This window comes from Gavia stellata, chromosome 23, assembly GCF_030936135.1.
Source record: "Gavia stellata isolate bGavSte3 chromosome 23, bGavSte3.hap2, whole genome shotgun sequence".
Lineage (NCBI taxonomy): Eukaryota > Metazoa > Chordata > Aves > Gaviiformes > Gaviidae > Gavia > Gavia stellata.
In genome coordinates, this window is record NC_082616.1 from 8,930,396 (window position 1) to 8,947,595 (window position 17,200).

The following is a 17,200-nucleotide window of genomic DNA, read 5'->3' on the forward strand; positions in this document are numbered from 1 at the left end:
GAACAAACTATATAACTAGCTGGTCTAACTAAAGAGAACAGATGACTGGAACTTCTGGGAAAGGTTACAGTGATGATCAGCAATTTTTCTTGGCCTTTTTGACATGACATTTAAATATATGCCCCGTTCCGAGTTTTGGCTTAGACTTTTTCTGAATTAGGGCCTTTAGAAACAGTTTTTGTGGTCTCAATAGGGAGTGTTCTATCAGTGCTATGCCTGAAAATAACATTGTGGAGCCTTATGGATGACAAGGAAGAAGAGAGTACTGTACTGGAAAATACTCCTGAATTCATGGTAGATGGAAAATGGAACGTTCAATTTGGTTTTATGTGTATGCAATTTTCCTATAATAGCTGTCTAATTTCTGTAGCTTTTCTGATCTTTTTAAGCAAACCATAATACTTTCTGCCCTTTAAATTGACACAGGTGGGCAGAAAAGGAACTTAATATGATGAAACTTTTCTTTGATAATTTGGTACACTACATTCAGGCGGTCAGGGAAGGACGACATAAACACGCATTGTAAGTACACAACTGACTTAGAGTATTTGATATTTTATGTTTTTACACATTTCTGCTTTTCTTCTGGTGCTTCTGATTCATTCTTATAAGTAAATATTTTCTGTAGGGACATTATATGCTTAGGGAGAGAAAGGTCTGTAAAAATAACATTTTAAACAGCTTTCCTTAGTAAAACACACACAACAACTCATGTCATTTTTGTTAGACATTATGTTGAATATTTGTTTACAAATAAAACACAAAGATATTATATATTCAAATCAATTTCAAGTGGTTTCATATCATAAAACTATTCAGGTGTTTCAGTTTTAAAATTGCTATCTTTAACCTTTGCAGTAGTTTTTTTCTGTTTAACACATTCACCTGCACTTTCCAATCTGTATGATTAAAATTAGGTGTATATACACAACTGATACAATTTCTAGCTTCCCAATCCTGGAGGAATAGACTATTCATGTTTTGACAGATGTCAAAGCCAGTGTGTAAACATGGGCATACACAACTGAAAAATGTTGCTATTTATGGGTCAAATTTTTACTTCATCATATTCCTTTATATTGGACATTGCTGTAGTGAGAAATTAGTTCAAAAGCTGTTTGAAAGTGGGATGAATTGCTTTAAATTTAGGCAAAATGATTCATTGTTCTGCTCCTTTGACCATTAAGCTTCTATCTTATAAATAGAAATAAATTTAGTATTTTTATATAAGTTATGAAAATATTTTTATAAAAAGTATGTATCAGCTGGAATCAGAAATTCAGAGTAGAAATACCAGCATTTGACAAGTTAGGTTAAAAATTAATGTCAAATCCTACAAGGTGCTAATGATAAAATGATGCACTTGCATTGGACTGTATGCCAAGAAACCCCCACTCCCACACCCCCAAAAAACAACAGAAAAAGTACCTTATCTAGTAATGACTAGCATGGCATTCCACTTGCTTGGTGTAGTTCTGTAATGTGTACAACTGGAGTCTAGAATATACTGAACTTGAAGTTCAGAAGAAACTTGTAAGAAAAAGTTATTTATGCTTTTAAGAGGTGTATGAGTGGAGAAAAAAGTTACAACAGTGAACAATTAAATAAACTTCTGGTTTTATACAAATTTAAATTTTAGATACAGCCACAGTGCAGAAGTTCAGGTTCGTCTTCAATTCCTGACATGTGTGTTTTCAACTCTGGGATCACCAGATCATTTCAGTAAGTATTTGAGGTTACCTTATCAGAGAAGCACCTCATAGTAAGGCTCACATAGATCTTCATAATCAATTTTAGCTTAAATAAATACAATATTTTAAACAGATACAATTTTAAATAATCTCTGATACTGTTTCAAAAGACGGAGGATTTTTTGATGAAAGCACAGAACCAACATTGGAGTTTAGATTCTATTGAAGTTCTGCAAGAACAAATACTTATGTCCTCTGTGCTTCAGGTTTTCTTAATATTAGGATTGTAGTAATTACTGGAATGAAGATAATATCTTCTGTATTTGTGGGTGTTGGTTTGTGTCGATAATGTTCCCAGAGATCTTTTCCTGGAGTGCACTGTAAGTAAGTTGTGATACCAAAAAGGAATAATAATAGATAGGGTCTTTTGCGAAAATGGTATTCTGTGTGATAGTTGAGCTGTACTGATGCTGAAATCTTTTTACTCTAAAAGGTTAAAAATAGAAATCTTCTGATGTGGCTGTTGGAATTCAAAATCGAACATAATTTTCTGTGTTGGTAGTAACCCTTGGTGGCTTTCCCTTCCATAAATTCTTTTGGCCACTCTCTTCTTAAGCCCTTGTAAACTAACAACCTTCCGTGTTGTCTCAGCATCAGCTCTGTACAGACTTTCAGTAGATTGTATATTGAGGTCATTTATTGAAATGACTGAAGGAAGGAGTCATTTGGGTAGTCTCATAATAGATAGTGAAAGTTGCCGTACAATGTATGGCTTGTCCCTCTGGGCATTAGAGCAGAGTACAGGAAGGAATGTGAGAGTATCTGTAGCCAAGACAAAAAAACCTTATAACACCGTATTTGCTATTGTTGGTAGGATAGCCACAATCCTTATTAAAGAAATTTGTTGGGATCAGAAATGTTTATATGCCAACTAAGAAAATAAACCTACGATTTTCTTGAAAGGAGTAACGATGAAATAGTTGCTGAGATACTATTTTCAGCCACAGTCTCAATACCCAGCTCAAAGCTGAACTCTAGGTTGTGCCCAATAATTATTTATGAACTGAGAAACAACGTGTTGTTTGGTATGAGATCTCGGGTCAGCCCACACTACTCATTGGTTTAGTAACAACTGGCAGCACTGATGACCAAAAACTGTAGATGACTGCCAGCTCTAAAAGGGGAAAAGTGTATGATTCCTAATTGATAGGTGGTGCACTTTTCTTCTGTTGTTTCTGAAAACTTCTTGTTTTGACAAAAACTATTCTGATTTTTCTGTGTGTATTCTTGGGTTTTGTAGAATATCACTGTATATTTGATGTTATAAAGGAGCAGTTAAAAATACTTTCATAATTTTAGGGTTGAGTTTAGAACAAGTGGATATACTGTGGCACTGCTTAGTAGAAGATTCTGAATGTTACGATGATGCACTACACTGGTTTTTAAATCAAGTACGAAGTAAAGATCAGCATGCTATGGGTATGGAGACTTACAAGCATCTTTTTTTGGAAAAGGTATGTAGAGAGTTAATTGCAACCTTATTAATTCTCAAAAGTGTTTCTTTCCATATCAGCGCTATTTAACATATTTAGAATAGTTTCTGTGGAGTATGTCTTCAGTAGTCTGGGAAGACCCCACTTGTCATGCAGTGATTTTTTTCTCTGCTTGGAGGGAAGAGGGGAAGGGATTGGCACTAGTATTTACCTGAGTGTTTCTTTGCAAATAGTCTGTGTGTTGTATCTGAAGCTATGTAGCATTTCATTTCAGTTTGAAAAAAAAGCCACCCAAAGCTATACTTTCCTTTATGATATATAGCTACCTGACTAAAAAAAATACTTCTTTTTGGGAGGGGTGTATAAATCTCATCCATACATCCACTGAAAATACGAACATGCAGCAGTAGAGCTTTTTGCAAGGGATCACATCCATTTCAACAGATGACATTACAAAATTGATTGTGCAATAATTAATGTCATCTAGTTCTTTTTCAAGGTTACACAGTTTTTGTTTAGTTTTGTAAGCGTATGAGTTTTTGAATGGACATGTCATGTATGCTAACAAATTGTCCTGCAGTTGCTAAGTTAGGTAAGCATACATAATCAGCTAATGTTACAATAATTTCTGATCCCGCTGCAATGTTACAGTCCAAATCAGTGGTAGAGAAAACAGGTTTGTTTAAGCCAATTATAGTTGATTTTTTGGTATTGTATATAAAATTCAGAGGGTATGATCTTTTGCAAGAATAAATTTTAATTGATCTACTAAATTCGAATATAATTGGTAGTAACCATGACATTTTTTCTGTGCTAATGAAATAAATACTCTGCAATTGCTGTCCCTTCCACCACTGAATTTTTTTTTCCGTACTAAAGTGCATTCATTTTATTTAGATGCCACAACTGAAACCTGAAACTATTAGTATGACTGGCCTAAACCTCTTCCAGCATTTGTGTAATTTGGCTCGATTGGCTACTAGTGCATATGATGGTGGTTCAAACTCAGAGGTAAGCCTAGATTCTGTGCTCATGCTTTTCTTCTTTCTGAGGGAAGGGGAAAGTTAAATTACTTATCTGCAACAGCATATCTCTTGAGAATTTACTGGCTTGAATATTATTTATTGGTTTGAGATAGTAATGCCACAGCCCATAGTGGTGGGGGCTGAACAGATTTCTGCCTTGAGGAGAGCCCTGGAAGCTCAAAACACAGAAGTTCTAAATGTGGGACAGGGAAATGGAAGTAAAAGGTCAGTGATCCTGACCTTCCCTCATGACTTTGAGCATTTGTGGCTTTTGTCTCTAGAGGTAGAGATAGGAAACCACAAAGAAAGTGATACCTGTTGCCTGTGTATCTTTGTGCAGTTTATCATATCATTAGCATAACTGAACTGTATTTGCTGTTGTGTTTAAAGAATGGGTTTGTAACAATTACTTTTATAAATAAGAAGATTCAGATGACATTCTGTCAGGCATACTTAATTATGACTAAAAATCTGTTGTAAAATGTGTCTCAGTTACGTATGATGTGCTTTAGAAGTTTTTATTCTGTAGTTTTTCATACAGAGAAACTATCTTAGAAATAAAATGGTATAGAGGATATTTTTCTGCGAATTGATTTGAGGCAATTTTTTATTGAAATTTCTATTCTTGCAATGAATACCAATAATAGTTGCTGTTTTAAGGCTTCATTTGAAAGTATTCCTGTTTGTCAAAAATGAAAATTCACTCTTCTGAATTTTAGCCAGTTCTCGTTATGCTTCAAAGTAGGAAAATATTTCTGTGAAAGTTAGGATTTTATAGTAACTGATGTGTGCAGTGATGAGAGCCCAAGCAGAGGAACAACAGAGATATTTTTAGTAATTGCATCAAGAGGCACATGAAATGTTTTGGGTCAGAAAAGCATCACTCCTATTAAAATAATGAGGCAATGTTTTGTTTGTGTGTTTGTTTTCCTTTTGTCAAAACAGTTGTGTGGCATGGACCAATTCTGGGGTATTGCTTTAAGAGCACAGTCTGGTGACGTCAGTCGAGCGGCTATCCAGTATATCAACTCTTACTATATCAATGGTACAAACTTTTGTTTTTGTTTTCTGTTTAAAATGTTGTAAAGGATTATCTAGTGTTATCCTCTTTTTATTCTTAGTATTAAAATGCATAGTCCTAAAGTTGTGCATATATAATTTACTTTAACTGATATTACAGGTAAAACTGGTCTGGAAAAAGAACAGGAATTTATTAGCAAGTGTATGGAGAGTCTGATGATAGCTTCTAGTAACCTTGAGCAAGACTCTCATTCAAGTCTGACCATTATCGAAAGAGGGCTCTTAATGCTGAAGACACACCTGGAGGCTTTTAGGAGAAGGTAAACAGCTCCACTGGTATATTTGGATGCAGAATTTATTTACAGTCCTCTTATCATAATGATGAATGAGTTATGAGTTATTAGTAATTTAAGTAATAGTTTCTTTGTTTTTCTTTGTTGAAGTAAAGACAGTAGTGGATAATTTTGAAAGGTAATATATAAGGTTTAAACAGTTACCAGAGTCAGCCCTTGTCCTTGTATAAATATGTATGCCTGTGGTTCATGTTTCCCCATCTCTCACCAAAGAAACTGTTTCAAAGTTATTTTAGTTTTATTTGAAAAAGAGTGAGAGTATCAATAACTTCCTCTTATTTTGAAAACAAGTGACTAAAGGTGCAAGTTTTGTCTTTCCTCTCATTGTTTATCAAACATTTGTGTTAAATAAACATTGACAAAAATACTTTTTCTATGTTTTCACCTGCTGCTTAAGGTTTGCGTATCATCTGAGGCAGTGGCAGATTGAAGGCACTGGTATCAGCAGTCACTTGAAAGCCCTGAGTGACAAACAGTCACTACCACTAAGAATTGTATGTCAGCCAGCTGGACTTCCCGACAAGGTAAGTTAAAAGCCCTTTTACAAGTACATCCTACATTGTTAAATTTCAGTAAGTCCACTCTGCACTTTGAAAAATAAAATACGTGTTTTATTTCAGATGACTATAGAAATGTATCCTAGTGATCAGGTGGCTGATCTACGGGCAGAAGTCACTCATTGGTACGAAAATTTGCAGAAGGAGCAGATAAATCAACAAGCACAGCTTCAGGAGTTTGGCCAAAGCAGCCGCAAAGGGGATTTCCCTGGTAAGCTATAGTACTCATACCTGTATTTTTTGCCCTTACAAGGGTTCATCCATTTAGAGCTTAGAAGATTGTGGCCTTTTCTTCCCCAGATATCCTAAATAAGCAAGCATTATGATTTATTTTCTTCTAGCTGTAGTTATAGTTAGCACCACCCTCATTTTTAAGTAATAGCATTGTTTCTTAAGCGATACCATTTATTTGAAATAGCAAAGAAAATGAGGATCTGCCAGAAGTCCTTAGATCTAGCCAAGCTCCAAGTCCCAATAGCCTTTCCCCCACATTATTTTTCTTCTCATTGTTGTTTTAATTAATTATGTTGTTTTCTGTAATTTGGAGATTCTGTTACATAGAACCTTATTCTATGTTTCATGAAATTTATACATTTCTGGCTCTGCCATTGATTCAAAATTTGAAGTCATAATTCAAATTCATAATTTATACCCTACTTATATGTATTCCAGTCATGTGTAAGATTTTCCTTACTCCTGCAACTGCTTTTTGAATTACGATCATCCTGTCGCAAAAATGATCATTCATCCTCTTTTGATGCTCTTAATTTGGAATGTCACCTTGCTCTTTAGATGGTCATTGCTTGCTTACAGTGTGATGAATATGCATCCTGTTCTTGCTCCCTTTCTTTATGTGTTTTTGAGTGAATGAAAATTTCTGCTTTATCCTTTGGGAGGAGGACATTTTCTAAATCCTACTGATGCTATCTATATATTATAGCATTCTTACCGGTTATTGCTGTTCAAAATGTTACTTTTTTCTGAAATATCTTCTCATCAATGTTTTATTTCTTTCTCATTATGAGCAAGAGTTAGCATGTAATGCATATGATCTGAACAAACTCTGTCCATGAACATCTTTTTCCAACACCACTGACCATTAGTATATGTGTAAACATGAATCTGACTTTCTTTTCATAGTTTAACAACTTTAAAAAAAAAGAAAAAAGTTTTAATGAGACACACTGTCAGTAAACCAAACTGAATTTTAGACATCTTGTTTATCTTTCTGAAATCCTTTTCCAGCCAGTCACCAGTTTTAGTGAAGAAACCGTCTATGTTTTCCACCAAGTATGGCCATGTAGCAGAAATTTTTATTTTTGTTTTAGCTGGGATTTTAGAAACACATGATTCAGAAAATTCAGAATTGCAGTCCTACAGCAGCTGCAGTACAGTCATGTTACATATATACAATGTCTTTTGTGTCTGTGCCGGTATCCATAATTTTGTACACTTTTCATGGATGTTCTTTTATTTTTTTCTGTTTATTACACTAATTATTAGCATACCATAACTATGGGAAACTGGAGAAACATACAGTTTGTGTCTATTGATTCATAAACCCCCTGTCCTTTGCTAGGTTTAAAACCTGTATTAATGACTCGAAGTGCTTTGTCTTGTAATTGATATCTGTGTTGGCTGATAGATACATAAAATCCGTAAGAGACTAAATCTTTTATTAACTCCTGAAGAATTGTCTCTGCATTGTTCTGTGCATGCCACCAAGTGTTTGGAATAATCTAGTCACGTGAGTTTTACTTTTCAACTGCTAATTTTTGCAAAGATAGGACTGAAACTGAGACTTGCAGTTGAAACCTTCCGTTTTACTCATCTGTACCCTATTTTGGGGGTTGTTTTGTATAGATTAAAAAAAAAAAAAGGAAGGACTTTCTAGTAACATTTTGTTGGTCACAAAGATCTCTGTGAATTATGGTTCAGTGTATTGATTGTTGACACTTAAAAACTTGGGTCATACTGCATCACAGGAGACATGTATTGTAAGGTACATAGTGCACACTTCTGTCTCGGTGACCTTTACTATGTCCATTTTAATATACCTGTATTAGTTAATCTACAACAAAAAACAATTCCTGATTAGGAACCTGAAATGGCGATTATTTCATCAGCTTAGGTAGAAGTCTAGCAGAGTTTATCAAATTCCAGTAAAGGCTCGTGGTATCAGAGTATAGTTTTTTTCTCTTGTCTTGTCCTTGTAGAGCTAAATTTCATTGTCCTTAATTGGTTTTTAGTTGTTTTCTTGGGTGGGATTTCAATTTCACGAAATAGATAGAGATAACCGAATTTTTTTTATCAACTTTTGGCTCTTGGAATTCTAGACTTGCACTTTTTTCTTTTTTTACTTCTTTTTGTTTGTTCCATCTGTTATTAACTGTGACTGCCACTTTCTTATGCTGTTGGCCTCCTGTAGCACTCCTGTTAGCCTGCCTTTTCACCACTGTGTAGATGGCCATTTCATTTCCAGCATCTTTGAATAAAGTGTTATCTTCATTTTCCTGCTCTTGGGATTCATGAACAAATGGTATGTCTGAAGTGATACCAGTCACATCTAATACCTGTTGACTTAAAAGGAAATTTAGTTTGAGAAGATGAAGACACTGAAAATTACAGATTGTTACAGAAGTGAGGTAACTGTTATTGTGGACAGTGAAGCTGCAGGTTCTGAAACGGGCTAAAAGAACCTTAAAGCATTTATTAGTTACTGACACATTTCTGATGTTTTTACCACTGTGCTGCTGTCAAGGGAATATCAAAGAACGCCCACTAGCCAAAACTTTGGGAATGCATCTGTAAGTAGTAGATGCATTCACATTTATTGAATGTTCCTTTTAATTCTCTTTCACTACAGTAAACTTAATTTATGGGATTTTTTTTCCCATTTACCAGACATTTACCATGTAATTCTTTTGAGGTCCCAATATGTTTTGTAACATCTCTTGCTGGCTTGAAATCTGCATTGCTCAGAGAAATGTGAGATTGCATTTGCTTCTCCCTCAAGTCGTTTGTGTATTCTTTCTTCTGACATCTGTTACTAGTTTGCTGAAGTGCAGAGGATGGTAGATTTCTGTATTATTTTTGTGGATCATGTGTTTGCCTGCCTTTATCTGTTGGAAATTATTTTGCATGGCTGCATTAATAAGTTTCAGAGCAGCCAGCTGAGGAGGATGGGAACAGTGGTAGATATGTGAGATTATTCCCAACTCCACATAAAACCCTCATGTTTTTATTCATAAGTGACAGATGTCTTTGGAGGGCTGTGGTCTATCCAGTTTTTCCCAAGAACATCCAAGAAATTTTGTTTGGGCAGGATTTGAGGATCATATGTATTTGCCTGATATCCCCATTTATCCGGCAGTCCCATCAAAGTTACTGTGTGTACATCTCATTGGATTGCTCTAGTTTGGAAATGTCAGCACTTGGGTGTGTATCTCAGCTGGTTTTGGTAAGCATCACCTGGATTTATTGTGTGCACACATCAGCAGAGACTGTGTGGCTGCAGACTACAGGTGACGGGTTTTCAGTAATTACCAGAAGAAGCAGGCTGACTGCACATGCTCTACACTATGCATGTCTTTATCATACTGAAAGAATAAAGTTGGGGTTCGCTGTGTATACATAGGCTTTTTTTGGTTTAACCCATGTCTTTGAATACTATGTTCCTATAGGCAAGTAATATACTGTTTTGAAGCGTTTTCAGGTTACAGAACTCTGTGTACCTCCTAAGATTTCTGTAAGAGGTTCAAAAAAGTTTAAGCCTCATTGAAATCCCAATGTTGAAGTATAGTGGCAGTGTAAGGCTGCTCTTCACTGGTATGGAGGACGAGGGCCTAATGTTGGAAAAAGGCTACTTGTAAGAACAGTGGCTGAAAAACATAGCAAATTTCAATCCATGACAAATATCTTTGTGCAACGGAATTGGTGGTTACTCAGAATACTCGGCGGTATAAAGTCATTGTGCATTGTGATTCTTGGTACTGCTTGATTGTCTGTGCCAAATGAAATAAAATTCTTAATCTTTTAATCGGTCGTATTTCTTGTTCAACGTTGAGAATTCTTTGAAGAGTGTTCTCAGTTTTTCCTTTCTGAAGTATATGACACCTTCAGTTCCAACTTACATTTAAGTAAGATTAATCATTGCGTCTTTGCCTTTGCCGACTTTATCACAGGTGTGTGATACACATGGATTTTGTTGATGATCACAATCATTTTCCATTATGCTTCTCTGGCATGGCGTAATTTACTACAAAATATGGAAGGCGTGTTTTAATCTCTGTTGTGAACACTTTTCACTGCAAGATTGGGTGAATTGTTATGGAAAAAGTTCTTTCTGAATACATGCAAGTAAATTTAGTGTAACGTAATAACCAGTTTTCGTAAGGAAATTGCATTAAGTTTTTGCCTCATTTTAATTGCTATTGAACGGTGTACTATTAAAAATAAGTCTTAGCATTTTCATTAGAAAATGAAACTATGATTCCAGAAATTTACCGAAATATGTTTTTATCCTAGGTGGCCTCATGGGACCTGTGAGAATGATTTCATCTGGGCATGAACTGACAACCGATTATGATGAAAAAACGCTTCATGAATTGGGTTTTAAGGATATGCAGGTATTACCAGCATATAGATAGCAGTCACTGAAAAAGATTGGGTGATATGTTGTGCAGCTGATTATGTAGCGGTGGTGGAAGGTATGCTTTTCTTTGGAAGCATCCTACACTTTTCTGAAACTAGTTGTTTCATGCTATCTAGTATGTGCCTCCTGTAAGCTCAAACTAATGCTGTTGGTCCTTGCTGCTGTCGGTCTTTAAAATAATTAATAATTTTAGAAGCCTAATTCTAGTTATGTTAGCAGATGTGAGAACTCAAGGAATAAAAGTAAAATTTCAGGTTTTTTGATTCATCAAGGAAAATGAGGGACCAGTGAAAACAGAATCAAATATCCACATTTTGTCTGAATTGTTGAACACATACTAATTCCATAGTAGCAGTGACTAGCTCTCTCCTTTCACAGGTTAAATCTGAAGCATTTTTAAATGCTCATCTGTAATTTCTTATCTCAGTTCAGAGTTCCCATCAGAGCGGTCTACTTATAAGTTTGCTGAAGCCAACAGTATGGCAAAGCCTGATTTGATTTGTATAAGTGTGAATGACATCATGACTGTTTTGGGGAGGTGGGACTGTAACAAAACTCACCAGCAGATCATCACATACGTTCTTTCTATCTAAAGGAAAACGGAACTCATACTGTACACCTTCAGGGATCTGTTAACGTCCTTTAAGAAAGATTATTGCTGGCTGATACGCTTACATGTGCCATTGCTGGCTGTTAGCAATTGTAGCAGTTAGTCTGTCTTGACTCTTGTGGTTCCAAATCAGATGATCTGTTGAGCTATGTCTTCGATTGTTCCTTCGTTCTTTTTGTTAAATGAATTGGGTTAATTCAAAAGCAAAACCAGGTTTTAAAATTTTTTTTTTGTATTAACATAGATCATTTTACAGAATTGAACTATGCTTCGATCAGATGAATTCTTATGTTTGCGGAACTTGGAGGAGCAGTAGCATTCAGTTTGAAAGGCTGGGTGTAATCAATATACGGAGGTGATAGCTAGTCAGCAGGAACAGTTCATCTGAGAATGGCTTTCCACAACGTGGTTATGCCAGTGTAAAAAATGTCTGCTTTTCCAGCCACGCTGCTATTTGTGTTGCTATGCCCTCACTAGCATTCTTCTGGTCCTTTGAGCCAATTTGTCTCATTTTTCCTCTGGATTAGTTTTTGTGCCATTTCATTAATTTACTGAGAAGTCAGACCAGTACTAGAATGCCAGACCAGTACTCCCCAGCCTGAATGGCAAAATAAGGGATGAGGGACAAGGGAAGGGGACCATCTACTGTAACAACAGCAAACAGCGTATGCAACTACACCATGAATGCCTGAAGTGAAAGCAAAACCAAGCTTTAATTATAGCAGCTGCCTAAAATGCTGCTCAGTAAAGATCTGACAACAAAGACATTGATGTATCTTTTAAGTTCTTTATTCTGATCCTGTTGAAAACATTCCATGGTTTTAGCATATGAATTTTTAAAATTGTCTCTCTCCTTCTTCTTGTTTCTCTCTGTTTCTAGATGGTGTTTGTATCCCTGGGTGCACCAAGAAGAGAACGTAAAGGTGAAGGTGTTCAGCTTCCAGCATCCTGCCTACCTCCTCCTCAGAAGGACAATATTCCAATGCTTTTACTCCTGCAAGAACCTCATCTTACCACCCTTTTTGATTTGTTAGAGATGCTTGCCTCTTTTAAGCCTCCTTCTGGCGAAGTGGCTATGGAAGATACTGAGGTGATTTAGAGTAATTTTATTAGAATAATTACGTTTAAGTCTTATTTTTCCTATCTAGCCTCATTCTTGTGTACTCTATCCAATTGCTAGATGTGTTTATTGTCTGTATGTTCACATTTCACATACGGTATAATCATTGTTATGATTTTTCTGATTTTCTTAACAATGTTGTTCTGATATATTTTAAATGTTCTAAATCTTTTAGAAGCTATAAAAAAAGTAAGTCTTAAGAAAGAATATTGATTATTTAAATAGATGTGAATAATAATGGGAATGGGCTTGAAGAAAGGTTTGTAAAGGTTTTATTGCAAAAACTCAAGTTTTATGTCTTATATGCCATCATTAGCTTGTGGGAAATTAAATAACCACTAATATATTCAAACAAGTAGTTTATTTTTAAGTTATACTTACACTCAAATATTTCAAAATACGTGATACGCTGTAAAGATAATGGAACTTAGTTTCTTGCAGGTTCAGTGAGACTTCAATTGTCATGTTCCATTTATGGATTTACATTAGCTAGGAAACAGATAGCTCTTAATTAAGAATACATACATTTTTTGACTTTGAAATCTTAGCAAGGTTATTTTCACAAAGAAGTTCACAATAAGAATGGTTGTTCTATGGTTTGTCAGAGTGCAAGATGTGAAGAACTCCATCTCCATGCAGAAAACTTATCCAGACGTGTCTGGGAACTGTTAATGCTTCTGCCAACGTGCCCTAATATGTTGCAGGCATTCCAGAATATTTCAGATGAGCAGGTAAATAAAGAATGCTTGTTTTACATGTTTATCTTTATTGACATGGATGTTTTAGTGTCTAGTGTTTTCGTTGATTTTTCCCCACATAGGAATGTTAAGTAGTATGTTAAGTATGCTGAGACATGAGTAAACCTAATAAACAAACCTAATAATTCTTATGAAATTAAACTAAACAGAGATGTCAGTTTAGTTCCTGAAGTTTGTTTTTATGATTTCTTTAAAAAATATATTTAATAAATGGAAAGAATAGTCAATACTAATTGTCACAGTCTTTTGGTTTGAATTGGAACAGCTGTTTCTTCATCTGCAGCCTTTAACATTATGACTGTTGTGATAGTAATCCTTTTGTACTTTCTTCTGTGATTTCAAAACATGGGTACTGATCTAGTTGTTTTCTTGCTCTACAGATGAAAATTTGCCTCTTTTATGTTGAAATTACATATTAACAGGTTTTAGATATTATGGTTCTTTATGGACATATGCATCAACATTTTGGTGGAAGTTATAGAGTGTAAAATCTGGCCTCCTCTGCTTTAAAATAATGTGTACCTTAGCTTATAAGAATGTTGGAGATTTACTCAAATTTCATTGCTGAATTCACATTATTCAAATTGTTAATTGTGTATAGAAATATGCTTGAAATTGTCTAATTTCAAATAATAGATGAAATTAAAAACCAGACAAATTGTCCGTGTCACTTTAAAAATCCTATCCTTGCATTTTTGAGATAGATCAGCATTACATATAATTGTGTTAATTGCTTTCTGTCTTTTTTATATTTTAAGGGTAATGATGGCTTTAGCTGGAAGGATCTTCTGCGAATAAAAAGTGCCCATAAACTTTTGTACGCCCTGGAAATTATTGAAGCTTTGGGAAAGCCCAACAGGAGAATAAGACGTGAATCTACGGTAATAGAGTTTCTTGCACAGATTATATGTTTTTCTCTCTGAACCAAAGTATATATTGATGAGTTATTTTATAGTATTTTAATTCTTTAACTGTTTTTACAATGAATTGTTCTTTTTTATCTTTAGGGAAGTTATAGCGATCTTTACCCAGACTCAGATGATTCAAGTGAAGATCAAATAGAAAATAGTAAAAACACGTGGAGCTGCAAGGTTTGATTTTCCTATAGTATTCTGTGACGCCTAATACAGTTTTTAAAAAAAGTCAGAAAATGAATGCCCATTTAAAACATTATCCATCTTAGAGTTTTTTATTTCAAATTTAGGTATAACATTTTGAAGTTTTTCTGTGTTATCAGGCCTGTAAATTTGTCATAGTTGGGTACAACTATTGTTTTTCATAAAACATCTCCCTGAATAGTTTATCGGATTTTTTTTACTACTTATAAAGCTTAGATTTGTATCTAAGTGAACTTAGTGATATGTCTATATTCGCTTTTTCTCACATTGGTTCCGTAATATACTTACAGTTTGTTGCTGCTGGAGGGCTCCAACAGTTACTAGAAATTTTCAATTCTGGAATCTTAGAGCCTAAAGAACAGGAATCATGGACTGTGGTAGGTGTTTATTCACCCTTTTTCTCCAGAATAACATAGCTGTCATTTGTAAAGACTTTCATTACTTTCAGCCTTTGTTATAGTTACTTTTTTGGCAGTAAGTGAAATAAATGAATTCTATAATTGAAACCATCAGAGTCTATGCAATAGCATCTTTTTCTTGAATATTTTATATTCCTGGAAGAATAAATTTTCTTTTAAAAAAATCTTCGTACTTCTGTTTTTTTATATGTTAAAACCACTCTTTGTATTTTTCCATGTATTTTTGGTTTAATTTTTAGTCCAGTCTTAAACCCTAGTTCGTAGAATGTAAAATTGTAGGTCATGAGAACATCTTAGAGAAAAAAAAATCCGGGTTCCATCTTTACGAATGATTGCAACTGCATTGATAATGCTATTGCATATCACACTTCTTTTAAAAAGTCAAAATTTGCCAAACAAGAAGGGGGTACTTTATTTTTGCCTTTCTTCTGCTTGTTTTAGGGAAGGTTGTTATTTGGAAACTTTTACTATAGTCTGTTTTAAAAGCAGTAATCTGTTAATTATCTTTCCCTCTGAAGAGATGAAGAAATACCATTTCCCCTTGTTGGCATTGAGACAAAAGTGGTAGCATTGTGGCTATAGTGTTAATAAAGATGCTCTTCAATAATGAACATTATTATTAGTCATTCTGATATAATGTCTCTTTCATTACTATTCATTATTAGTTTGAGCTAAATTCATATCGTAATGAAAACTTTTTTAATTAGAGTTAATTTTTCTCTTTTATTTTCAATTCTATGGCATTTGATTAAAAAAAATGAAATATTTCTAGCTCTGAGTCGTATGTATATAAAAAGAAGTAAATGAACAAGCATACACGTGTATGTATAAAACTGATGACAGTTACTGAAATGCTAAAAAGAAGGCAGGTATACTTTTTACTAGAAGTTTGGTAGTTTTAAACTGATTTTGATGCATTTGTTCTAAAATTATTTCAATATTAGAAACAAATTGTCATTCTTTCTATTCAATATATAAACAAAAGTTCGTATGATTGCTTTTATTGGTCTGTTTAGAAGGTATGCACAGCACTGCAAAAATAGTAACAGATTCTGGAACTGTGTCTTAGTACAGAGTCCTGACTTACGCATGTATAGGTGCTCGATAGCTGACCTGCTTCACGTGTTGCTGTGATGTGGTGCTCTGGTTTTGTTCATTTTACTCTCATGATGCACCTTCTGCTGATGGAGCTGAGCAGGTGCTATGTTTGGCCATAGCCACACAGCTGAGAGCCATGAAAATTGATCTCAAGATTTACTAAATGAATCAGTGGTTTTCATCTACCAAGCGATGTTACAATACAAAATGGTATTTTAAAACTAGTATGTGTTGTCTCTACATGGTTAAATATATTCAACTTGAAAGCACTTCTGTATACCATGCTCTATACCCTGTGCTACAGTTGAACACAAGGCAGGAAAGACTCTTAACTGTAGAGCTTAACCCCTATACTATTTCCTCTTTGTTATTTAATGCACTGAATAATACATGTCTTGAATCCGCCTGTTAATAGGACTAGATCATGAAAATGCTTTCATTAAAAAAGTAAGCTTTTTTTATAATACCCTTCCTCTTTAGCATCTATTCTGGTGAGGTTTTGCCAGTTAGTCCTAGCTGTTTATCCTTTATACCTTACTTAAGCTTTTCATTTCAAATTCCATAGTAGGCATAGAATTATTTGTAAAATAAATCCCTGAAAAAGTAAATTTTCATTTTCCTCTTACTCACAGTGGCAGCTAGACTGTCTTGCTTGCTTGCTGAAGCTGATATGCCAGTTTGCAGTTGATCCTTCAGATCTGGATTTAGCTTACCATGATGTCTTTGCCTGGTCTGGTGTAGCAGAGAGTCACAGAAAAAGAACATGGCCAGGCAAATCAAGGAAGACCGCAAGTGACCATGCAAAGGGCCTTCATATACCTCGTTTAACAGAGGTAAGAGACAAACAGTGTGTCCGTTTTGTGAACTTCAGAAGAATGACTCCTTTGTTGTGCGAAGCCTTTATTTTGGTAATAAAATAATGTAGTGGAAAAGTTACTAATAATTGATCTATATCCTACATGTTATTCTCCTCTAAAAAGTATTTTAGTTGCTTTAAACCTGGCAGTTTTAAAAGCTGGAACCAAAAGGTTTTTTGGCGATTGGTGAGCACATGACTTGGGACATTTCCCATACTTTATCCCTATTTCTTAGATTTTGTTTTTCACATTAATTACTCCTATTTTTTGTGGTAACCTGTTATATGGGCTGTTCCCATCCTCCCTAAATCCATTTTGGATTCCTTTAGTGCACACTAAAATAACTTACTCTACTAAGGATATCTGAGTGAGTGTATGGTAAACTTACCTAAACCTGTAGACCTTCCTACCAGATTCCTGCATGCTC

General features: G+C 34.8%; 1 protein-coding gene across 1 annotated transcript in view; it reads left to right on the plus strand.

Annotated features, from left to right (window-relative positions):
- The window catches only part of USP34 (ubiquitin specific peptidase 34), a 138,952-nt gene that overhangs the window by 65,399 nt on the left and 56,353 nt on the right, over nucleotides 1-17,200 (plus strand). Inside the window, exons 20-34 of the mRNA XM_059828447.1 lie at nucleotides 427-522; nucleotides 1,640-1,722; nucleotides 3,051-3,205; nucleotides 4,082-4,195; nucleotides 5,155-5,254; nucleotides 5,390-5,549; nucleotides 5,980-6,106; nucleotides 6,203-6,350; nucleotides 10,667-10,767; nucleotides 12,284-12,493; nucleotides 13,129-13,254; nucleotides 14,040-14,162; nucleotides 14,289-14,372; nucleotides 14,690-14,776; nucleotides 16,549-16,749. Coding sequence (XP_059684430.1) covers nucleotides 427-522; nucleotides 1,640-1,722; nucleotides 3,051-3,205; nucleotides 4,082-4,195; nucleotides 5,155-5,254; nucleotides 5,390-5,549; nucleotides 5,980-6,106; nucleotides 6,203-6,350; nucleotides 10,667-10,767; nucleotides 12,284-12,493; nucleotides 13,129-13,254; nucleotides 14,040-14,162; nucleotides 14,289-14,372; nucleotides 14,690-14,776; nucleotides 16,549-16,749 — 1,915 coding nt within the window. The remainder of the gene's footprint in view (nucleotides 1-426; nucleotides 523-1,639; nucleotides 1,723-3,050; nucleotides 3,206-4,081; nucleotides 4,196-5,154; nucleotides 5,255-5,389; nucleotides 5,550-5,979; nucleotides 6,107-6,202; nucleotides 6,351-10,666; nucleotides 10,768-12,283; nucleotides 12,494-13,128; nucleotides 13,255-14,039; nucleotides 14,163-14,288; nucleotides 14,373-14,689; nucleotides 14,777-16,548; nucleotides 16,750-17,200) is intronic.